The following is an 11,278-nucleotide window of genomic DNA, read 5'->3' on the forward strand; positions in this document are numbered from 1 at the left end:
CCGATTGTCTGAAGCCCTTATAGAATCACGCCAATTCATTGGCTGATGGCACGGATGCCGTCTTCGACGTTGTTACGTCGCCTCCTTATACTGGCAAACGCGCCATCTGCTCCTCAGATTTCTCTACCGAAAAAGGCCCTTGTCGGCAGCGTGAGGAGCTTGGCAGTAAACGCAGCGTCTCGTTCCCTATTCAGAGAACAAGGGTTACGCGAGTAACCCGAGACGTTCTCTTTCATAGGTTCACTCGATGCTGCGTAAGCTAAGACGCTTTGGGAACGATATACCAAACACGCCAAGCTAAAAACGCTGCCCTATCTGGCCCGATACGAACCAGACAGTTTACACGGCTGGCTCAAGCAGATAAAACCTGGGAACCTGGAGCCGTGTCAAGATCCAAATTATAGAACCTGATAAAAGTGTGCAGAGAGGACCATCCTGCCGCTACACAAATATCCTCTAGGGGAACCCCTCTAAAAAGAGCTTGAGAGGAAGCCACGCTCCTAGTAGAATGCGCCCGAATGCTGAGAGGTGAAGAAAGACCACGCACCTCATAAGCCAGCGAAATAGCGTCCCTCACCCAGTGAGAAATTCTATGCTTCGACGTGGCAAGCCCACGGCGGACAGCACGAAACATACCAACAACTGAGGAGATTTCCTCAGATCATCTATGTTTGAAGACATAGATCTTCAAAGCTCGGACAGGGCAGAGCAAGTGAAGCCTTTCATCCTCGTCTGAAGAAAAAGGAGGAGGATGAAAAGAGTGAAGTGTAACCACCTGAGAGTGAAACGATGCGGATAAAACCTTAGGAACATAGCCAGGCCTAGGCCGTAATGTCACCTTGACCAGACCCGGGGCGAAATCCATACACATCTCGCTTACAGAGAGAGCTTGCAAGTCCCCAACTCTTTCCAAAGACGTAAGTGCCAACAAAAGAGTAACCTTGAGAGTCAGAATCCGTTCTGGAGCTGACTCTAAGGGCTCAAATGGGGCTACCATAAGACCCTCAAGGACGACCAATAAGTCCCAAGAAGGAACTCCAATGGGGCGTACTGGCCTCAGACGCCGGACACCACGCATACACGCAGAGACCAATCGATGTCTCCCCAGGGGAATCTCATCCAGTTCTCTTTGAGAGGCGATGGCCGCAACATAAACCCTTAAGGTGGTAGCAGCCGCCCCTGCCGCAAGCTTCTCTTGCAGGAACTCTAGCACTGAACCAATAGGGCAACCAAATGGGTCCACTGCGTGGGCTGAACACCAAGACTCAAAGACCTTCCATTTGGAAGAGTACAGCCGTCTAGTGGAGGGAGCTCTAGCACTAGCAATAGTCTCCTGAACCTCAGCAGGAAGGACAGAAGTCAAAACCTGTGACCTTGGATGGGCCATACCCACAGTTTCCAGATCTCGGGTCGAGGATGCCAGATCTTGCCCTGAAGCTGAGAGAGCAGGTCCTGTCTGATCGGAATCTCCCAAGGGGACTGATACAGGAGAGAAATCAGCTCCGAGAACCACGTCTGGGAAGGCCAGAACGGGGCTACGAGAAGGAGACGGGCACCGCTCTCCTTGACCCTGCACAGAACTGCCGGAATCAACTTGACTGGCGGAAACGCGTACAGCCTCATGTCTGGCCAAGGGTGAGTGAACGCATCTATGCCCAGAGGTGCCGGAGAACTCAGGGAGAACCAAAGCGGGCATTGGGATGACTCCTGCGACGCAAAGAGGTCCACTTCCGCTTTGCCGAACACATTCCAAATCTGGGCTACCGTTTGGCGGTTCAACATCCACTCCCCGACCTGAGCTTCTGTCTCGACAGAAAGTCGGCTGCGAGGTTCAATACTCCCGGGACGTGAACCGCTCTCAAGGAGAGGAACTTGTCCTGAGCCCAAAGGAGGAGACGGCGTGCATGCCTGTTCAGGGTGCGCGACCGTGAACCCCCTTGGCGATTTATATGGGACACTACGGCCATGTTGTCCGTCCTGACAATCACATGACACCCCTTGAGTGAGGGGAGAAAGTGAATCAATGCCAAGAAGACAGCCCTCAACTCTAGGCAGTTTATGTGCCATGAAAGGAACTCTCCTGCCCAAACTCCGCACGCCGGTCTGCCCTCGAAGACCGCGCCCCAGCCTGTCAGGGATGCGTCCGTCGTGACCATCTGACGACGGTGTATCGCGCCCATTCTGACTCCACTCTGGAGAAACAGGGGATCCCGCCATATTAAAAGGGTGCGAAGACAACTGCGCGACACCCTTACTAGGCGAGTGGCTGGACCTGCGGAGTGGATCCTTGAAAGTTTCAACCACCAAAGGAACGGTCTCATGTGAAACAACCCCAGAGGCAGCACAGGGGAGGCTGCAGCCATGAGGCCTAAGAGCCTGCGACAAGTGCTCACGGAGACATGATGGACTAGTTTGAAACTGGCCAAACATGCATTGAGGCCGGAAATCCGTGCAGGAGCCAGACGGGCCTGCATTTGAACGGAATCCAAGTGCACTCCCAAAAACACAGTTTGTTGGGAGGGGGAGAGAACACTCTTCTTGGTGTTCAATCTGAGGCCAAGAGCAGAATGTGGCGTAGGACGACATCTCTGTGATGGCTCACTGACTCCCTGGAGTGGGCCAGGATAAGCCAGTCGTCCAGGTAGTTGAGTACACGAATGCCCTGGAGCCTCAAAGGGGCCAGAGCAGCATCCATGAACTTTGTGAACGTCCTCGGAGCCAAAGCCAGGCCAAAGGGAAGAACCTTGTATTGGTAAGCCTTGCCTCCAAAAGCGAACCGAAGGAACTTCCTGTGCCGCCGAACGACCTGAATATGAAAATAGGCATCTTTCAGATCGACAGTGACAAACCAGTCTCCCACTCGAATCTGAGACATAATAGTCTTTAACGTCAACATCTTGAACTTCCCTTTGTAAAGGGAGAGGTTGAGACGACGCAGGTCCAGAATGGGTCGTAGACCGCCGTCCCTCTTCGGCACAAGAAAATAGCGGCTGAAAAAGCCTCGTTCCAGGTCCAATTGAGGGACTTCCTCTATTGCCCCCTTGAGGAGGAGGGAGGACAGTTCCTGCTGTAGCACAGAAGCCTTTGAGGCGCTGCTTACTACTGTCAGGTGAACCCCGTCGAAGCGGGGAGGGTTGCGGCCGAACTGGAGTGTGTAGCCGGACCGAATTGTGCGGAGAACCCAAGACGATACCCCTGGTAGACGCTCCCATTCGTGAAAGAAATGCGATAGAGGAAGCAGAGTGTTGTAGTCTAGAAGACATACCTGAGTTGGGGTGTCGAGAAGGGGGTGATGTCGTCCACCACGAAGGAAAGCCTATGGCGTCCTTGGTTAGGATGGTGGAGTCCACGGTGACCGAAGGCTGTGGGAGAGAACCGAAAGTGTCTCCTATCACGCAAGCCGTGGGTGACGAAGGAACAAGTAGTAGGGGGAGAGAGCTTGATGCGTCTCCCGACTGCCACATTGAAAGAGACTGAAGATGGCCGTTCACCGCACACCGAAACCTGCTGGGCGGATGTGACAGATCTACGTGAGGAGAGTGTGTTAGAGGTGGGCAGAAACGTTTGAACGGTCTGGCCCTGCCTCGTGAGGATTCTGGACAAACTCTCCTCCTCCCGACCCGAAAGTCAGGAACGACTCGATGGAGCTGAAGCGGCAGGCCTGTCAGGCCACTTCAGATCAATCCTCCTGTGTGGTCGCCGGTGGGGCAATGGTCGGCCGCGGGCTCCCCAGACCGTGGTCGGATGGGGATGAACCGGGACACTGCTCCTACTGGCGGTCTCCTTTCTAGGCAAGGAGCGCTCTCTAGACAAGGAGGAGGAGGGGGTGTTAGAGTGGTCCCTCGCTCTCCTAGGCATAAACTGCCTGAGGGCAGCTGACTGAGACTTGGCGGATCTAAATTTTTCCACCACAGAGCTGACCGCCTCCCCAAATAGTCCAGTTTGGGAAATGGGGGCGTCAAGGAGAAAAACTTTCTCTTTCTCACGAATTTCCGTGAGATTAAGCCATAGGTGGCGCTCTGCAGCTACCGAACCCGCCATAGAGCGTCCTACAGCACGAGCAGTGTGCTTAGTGGCTCTCAGGGACAGGTCCGTTGCTTTACGGAGCTCTTTGACCGCCTCTGGAGATAGCCCGCCACCCTCATCCATTTCTTTGAGGACATCCGCCTGGTAAGCTTGGAGGATGGCCATAGTGTGGAGGGCCATGCCTGCCTGACCAGCAGCAATGTAGGACTTCCCGATAAGGGCGGAAGTGGTCCTACATGGTTTGGTTGGAAGGAGGGGGCGGGACTTCCATGAAGGCGCCAAAGATGGTGAAAGGTGAGAGGCTAGTGTGTCCTCGATCACTGGAATGGTAGTGTAGCCCTGCTCCACAGAACCCACTAGGTTGGTGAAGTCAGCGGCTGCCGCGTTAGTAAGGCGGGAGGAGAAAGGCTGTTTCCAGGATCTGGAGATCTCGTGATGCAAATCACTGAAAAACGGTAGCTTTCTCCGTTCAGGCCTAGAATTTGGGCCACTAAGGAATCGCTCGTCAAGCTTAGACGACTGGGATTCGCGGGGCTCGTCGGGCCAATCAATGGAGAGCTTTTCAGTGGCGCGCGAAAGCACGTCCACGAGCTCTGAGTAGGCTGCAGAAGGCCGCGCTTCCTGGCCGCTAGGCGGGAGAGCATCGGTTAAAGCAGGCCCGAAATCCACAGAGTCGGATGCTGCTGTGAATAATACGTCATCTAGGCCGAAGGAAACGGAGTCGCGTGCCTCCGGGCTAGGACATAAATACTCATGCGCGAACTCAACCGGAGAATTCACGTGCACGTGCTCAGGCGAAAGAGGGAGAGAAGAGGCGAAGCCTGTCTGCTCACTCTCCATCACCTCGAGCTCCACATCCGAGCCCCAGGTCGTGGATTCGCGGAGGGCCTCAGCGGCCTCCGGAGCACGACGGGGAAAAACGGATGACTCCCTCTCAAAAACCGCGAGCCTAGTGCGGAGGGTTTTGAGACGGAAGTTTTCGCAGAATTAGCATTTCGAGATGCCGTAAACCGCCTCGCGCGCGTGCGAAAAACCCATACATTTAACACACTTACTGTGCGGGTCGTCGCTCGCGATGAAGCGAGAACACGGCGGCTGACAGCGACGATACTCCATGGCACGTCACCGCAAGGAGAACAGAGTTCCACTACTGCAGTCGCCGAAGTGCAAGTGAAGAATCCCAAGAAACGATCGAAATCGGGCCAGAAAATCGCAACAGAAGGGCTAATATGGCCACTTCGTGAAGGCAGAGAAATCTGAGGAGCAGATGGAACGTCGAAGACGGCATCCGCGCCATCAGCCAATGAATTGGCGTGATTCTATAAGGGCTTCAGACAATCGGCACACCCAGAGGGCGTTCCCAAAGCGTCTTAGCTTACGCAGCGTCGAGTGAACCTATGAAAGAGAACTCTATATTTGTGCAGTGTGCGCATGTCAAAAAATAAATCAATTCCGATTTGAAGCCTGTGACATAAACGCGCACATCAACCCGATCACTTTATTTAGTGTTCATGTAAACACTACATTCAGATTCATCAATCGGAATTAATTCAGTCCGATTGAACCAAAAATTGTGTATGTAAACGTACACACACACAGTGTTACCTGTTATGAAAATATTAAAACACCTGTTACTGGAAACATAGATAATATTAACTGTGTGATGCTCACAGTCATATTGTCTTTCTTGTTGTTAAAGGGATAGTTCCCCCCAAAAATGAAAATTCTGTCACCCTCAAGTTGTTTCAAACCTGTATGAATGTGTTTGTTCTGCTGAACACAGAGGAAGATATTCTGAAGAATGTGGGATCAGAGCAGCTCTGGGGCACCATTGACATCCATAGTATTTTTTTTTTTGTCAATAGTGCCCCAAAACAGCCTGGTTACAAACTTTCCCTGAAAGTGAACTGTCCCTTTAATTTATAATTTTAGCATTTAAATGTCCTGTAATTATCTGTCAAATGAAAGTCCCTGCGAGTTCATGTAATCTTTTTAACAGATGCTTTTATCCAAAACAACAAAAGAGGAACATCTGCAGTTGGTTATAGTTCATGTATTAAGTACTTTTTGGTTCATGTTTGTGTATTACTTTTAAATGTTAAGTGAATGTTGTGGAAAATATCTTTGTACCTCATGTAATCTTCATTTTCTATATGGACTTTTGATGATTCTGTATGTAAATTTGTACATGTGAAGTTAAGTTAATTTGTTGTATTTTTACCCCTCAGACAAAAGTTTGTACTGCTTTGATTCATATTTGAGATATTACTATTTTACTTATATTGCCTCATCATAAACTTCACACTTGGTTTTTAAATGAACTGTATTGGTTCATTCTTCAATTTAGGTGGCAAATGAGAGCCAGAATTTGTATAAATGTTATTTTTTTTCTAATAAAATATATTGCTACGCATTTAAAATTAGTTTAATATGCTATATCCATTAAAATGAAACCTTAAGAACATTTAGATTTTTAAATAAGTTCAATAAAACACTGGTGACACAGTCACTTATGTCTGCAATTACATTCCATGATGCCTCTCTGAGGTATGGCAGGAACATCCATATTTTGTTACAAATGCAATCTCTAAAACTCAATTAAATATGTATTTTAAAACAAAAATGTAACTATTAACAGTGCACAAATTGTGTTTACCCTACAGAATACAGACATGCAAACATTTTATGATTTATTGGTATTTAAAGTTTATTTCAACTGTTGTAAAGTATGGGACACCACTTGCCACTAAATGAAGAATGACCCGTTTAATGCTGCAAATGTTTATATTCAACCATAATTTAAATCTGATTCTGATGTTTGATTAATTCTGGTTATTTTATTATGGCATCCCTGCAGTTATAATATAGGTCTATGTATGATTCATATATGTATATCAGTTTGGTAGTAAATATGTAGTTTCAGTTCAATTATATGGTGATTTATTGGTGTGAGAAATATTACATTTGTATTTACATGGTTGCTGCATACAATTATAAAACAAAATGAAAACAACATTACATAAATTAATAAACATTAACGAAAACTGTGTAAATAAAGAAATGTACAATGCATACTTGCATAGTATTAAAGAAAATGAAAGATTAAAGAAAGTTCATTGCTTTGGCCACCAGATGACTCCTAATACACCAGATTCAGGTAATGAACCTTTTCTGATTCAATTCAGAGGAAAACTTTGGTAAGAAAAGTTCACCATCACTAAACACTTCTAGACCACACGTATTTTCATCTTTACAATTAAAACTACGATACATGTCAGAATATTTATGATATCTGTTCTGTTTTCTCTTAACCTCTAGCAGATCTGACGTCATTCACCAGAAGAACAGCAGCAGCTGCAGAAGCCACGCCCATCAGAGCAGTGACGACCAATCGGATCACAGCTTCAGCAGAATCACAGCCATGCATGTGGACTTCTGTAAGTAAATAAATAAATATATACATAAAAATAATTGTGATGTTTTCAATAAGCTGACTTCAGTAGAGATGAACTCAAAAACTGAGTTACTTAAGTGTAAAAAAAAAATCTTCAAAATCAAGCTTTTAGAAAGACACGAGTAAGCTAAATGATGACAGAAGCTCATTCATCATTTAATTAATCATTTATGGCATCTGAAGCTATCAGTATTGGTAAAATCAACAAATTAATTCATTGCATAGATGCAATAGATGCTCGTATTAGTCCTGCTGTACCTGAACATGTGTGACAGAGTTGAGTAATGTTGATATGTCTGGTCTGGTTGCTGATGGGATTGTTGAGCACACAGCTGTAGGTGTTTTTATCCTGATATTCCACCTCCAGAGGTAGAGAGAGACTGATGCTGAGATCAGACACACTGATGCTGGACAATAAACTGTTTCCTTTGTACCAGGAGAGAGTCACATGACCCACATTCACCACTGAACACAACAATGAACAATATGATGATGATGATGATGATGAACATTGTGAAGAGTTACTGTTGATGACAGGAACAGACAGACGAGCTGAAAATATGAGAAACAAAACTAGATCAGAATGTGTTTATTGCCGTGCCAGTCAGTCAGTGAGTGTCTTATATGACAGTGATCTTCTCTCCGCAATTATAAAAGATTATTACAAATATGAAAGATGAAAATGCTTAATTGAAATGATTTAGTCGTGTTGTTAATCAATAATCAAAATAATTTAAATATTAAGATATTAAAAATGTATAGATAAATAAAACAGGTGAAACCAATATTTAACTCACCATAGACAGTGAGACTGAAGCTCTTGCTCACTCTGTTGGTCTGTAGTTTATAGAGTCCAGTGTGTTCAGTTCTGGTGTTTGTGATGATCAGAGATCCAGTTTGATCGTCCAGCTTCAGTCTGTCTCTGAATCTCCCGTCAAGAACATCTTTATATACAGTGATGCTGCCGGCCAGTACATTGATTTGAGCTATTAAAGTGTTTTCAGCTCCAAACCTCCACAGAATCACATCATCATCCATCATTTCAGTAAAACCAGAGTTTAGAGCGACTGAATCTCCCTCCAGCACTGACACTGACTCCACTGCATCTGTATCAGCAAACACACCTGAAGAAGACAGTCACAGATTTGATGATTTACTTGTATAGGCCAGATTCTGCACAGAACGAAACTGAACTTCAGCCCAGTTCAATCTTTAAAGCCCTTCATTTCTGTTAATGTGCCAAAACTCTGTTTATGCGTGTAAAACAGGCACAGACATCAGTAACTACTCAACAAATTGTAGAATATAATAGATCAGTCCCTCTTCAGATGAATCAATAATCATTTCATGCCATTATTTACAAGGTGGTAAAGCCATGAATTATTTGAAATAAACAGATTCGCTGTCATTGCACCTGCCTTATTTTCCTCTTCTGGATTAAATTAAGCTTTTTTAAGATTCTTTTATCTTGGAAATCATCTGGCTGATTAAAAAGTACTTCATGGCTCTGTATTAAATCTCTGTAAATACAGTGTATCAGATTCAAACTAAAGCAAGAAGTTAAAATAAATATGATTATAACTTACCAACCAGGTGCCACAAGCAGAACAAAACAAACATATGAACCATTTTCAGATAAGAGCACTTGAAGTATCTGAACACGTAGCCTATATGAGAGATTGTGAACTCACAGGACAGTGTTAAACTGCAGTATAGCTAGTGTTGCTTGTGATTCATCCACCAATAATAGGCTATTTGACCACCACCCACTCACTACACATGTAGCCTATACGCTCGTCTTGCATGCATTGGTTATAGATTGTCTGTTGTATATTAATTTTGCTACAATTAATTGCAAATATTTGATTGTTTATTTAATGTTTTGCTCTTGAACGTGTAAAATGGTTTTAGGAGTTTAACTAAGATGTTTTATGATGCCAGCAGCAGATCACACTCACAAAAACACAGGTTTGAATATAGCTAGTCATGCAGAAGCTGTTTTTTTTCTTCTTCTTCTTCACGCTACAGGTCAAACCACATCTCTGTATATAGCTGGTTTCACTTTGACTCACAGATCGGAGAAGTAGATATTAGATTCACTAATGGAGATCCGTGTACACCATCTACTGATTCACGAGCTGATTGAGACGTCTGTCTTGTTTGGTATGGCCAGGAATCATCAGGAGCTACTTTATGAAATAACAATTATCCACCCAAGAACAAAAAACAAGGCGATGTGTTTGAAGAACACCAAATGAATTTACATCACATTACAACACATTTACATTTTTAAATTGCACCTCAAATGGATTGATAGGCCTACAATAAATTATGGATTTAATTACAAAAGAATTGATTATGAAACAAATACACAGAACATCTACATAACAACACAGTATTCATTTGGATCCCAGCACATTATATGAAATGAAAGCATGGATTAAAACAGCCAAGCAAGCTTTGGAAAAGAATAAAGAATTATTTTAGCTGTTTAGCTGCTGTTCTTTAAAAATCCACCAGATAGCGCCATTTATTAGCTACATCAATAACAAACCACTGAAGATCAATCAGTAATCTTAATTGTCAGTCTGTCTCTGGTACTAATTAACACATTTGTAGTATTTTGTGTCTGTGGTTCATCAGTCCTGGTCATTTCTTTATCTTCTGTGAATCTTTGTTGTCTTCCAAGAGAATGATGTAGTGGTCCCATAACTCGTCCCATGATCCGAATGACATTTATTTGATACTGACTGCCATTGAGACATCATTCAAGTGTTGTGTAAAAAGGTGCTTATTATTGTAAATGTTTTCCGAAAAGTAATTTCATTATTAGAGCTACTGTCATATGCTCAACAATTGTCATAGATCTTACCGTGGGTATTAGGCTATTAGAGTGAAAATAATAAAACTAATGCTTTGGGATTATTTAGGATGATAGAAAACAAACTAAAATCTCGACAGATCATTCAATGCCAACATTCAATCCAGCTCAGATTCAGATTATTGTTCTGAATTGCACTGAAACCGTCCGTTGCACTATTTTGCCTCATAATGAACTTTTCACTGTTTGATTTTTGAATAAACTAAATGTTTATATTTAACCACTATTCAAATGTATTCTCACACCCCTGCAGTTATATTATAGGTCTACGTATGATTCATAGATGTATATAGTTCAGTCGGTAAATATTTAGTTTTTATTCAATTCTGTGGTGATTTATTAAATATTAGATTTGTGTTTTGATGGTTGCAACGTACAATTATAAAACAAAACGAAAATAGCCACATAACATAAATTAATGAAAAACTGAAACAGTGTAATTCATGTAAAATGTATAGTACTAAAGAAAAAAAAAGAAGACAAAACATTAAAGAATATTCATCGTTTTGGCCACCAGATGGCCTCAATACACCAGATTCGGAAACCTTTTAAAGATCAGCCTCTGAATGAGATCAGTGAATCAAGCCACTAGGTAATGATTACATCATTATCAATAGTCAATCAAAAGCACGTAATCACACATTTTCCTGGCTTTCATGCTATAACAAACGTGCTCTACAAACACAGTTACAGCAGTTGAAAACTTGATGGTCAAGAGCCAAACTAAAGCAAACCCTGACCGCCACAATGGTGAGGTCAAACGAAACGTTTTCAATAAAACAACTAAACTTCTGTTAATTCTCAAATAATTTTTATAGACATATGACAGAAATAAAGTCAAATTGTAATGTGTGAAGCTGGTAATGCTGTTTGTGGAGTTGTTTAATCAGATCTTGAGAGATTTAATGATGTCTTGT

At 43.7% G+C, this 11,278-nt stretch overlaps 1 protein-coding gene and 1 pseudogene across 1 annotated transcript; both read right to left on the reverse strand.

The window, feature by feature from the left end:
- Positions 1-53: 53 nt before the first annotated feature.
- Positions 54-5,142, reverse strand: LOC131530224 (uncharacterized; annotated as a pseudogene).
- A 1,811-nt stretch (positions 5,143-6,953) lies between these two features.
- On the reverse strand, positions 6,954-9,377 carry LOC131531388 (SLAM family member 9-like). Its single transcript, XM_058762102.1, has 4 exons — positions 9,067-9,377; positions 8,278-8,604; positions 7,739-8,032; positions 6,954-7,461 (listed from the first exon to the last, which is right to left on the reverse strand). The coding sequence occupies exons 1-4, from the start codon at positions 9,107-9,109 to the stop codon at positions 7,334-7,336; spliced, it is 792 nt and encodes a 263-aa protein (XP_058618085.1). The 5' UTR covers positions 9,110-9,377; the 3' UTR covers positions 6,954-7,333.
- Positions 9,378-11,278: the final 1,901 nt, after the last annotated feature.

The sequence above is a fragment of the Onychostoma macrolepis genome, chromosome 22, assembly GCF_012432095.1.
Source record: "Onychostoma macrolepis isolate SWU-2019 chromosome 22, ASM1243209v1, whole genome shotgun sequence".
Taxonomy (NCBI): domain Eukaryota; kingdom Metazoa; phylum Chordata; class Actinopteri; order Cypriniformes; family Cyprinidae; genus Onychostoma; species Onychostoma macrolepis.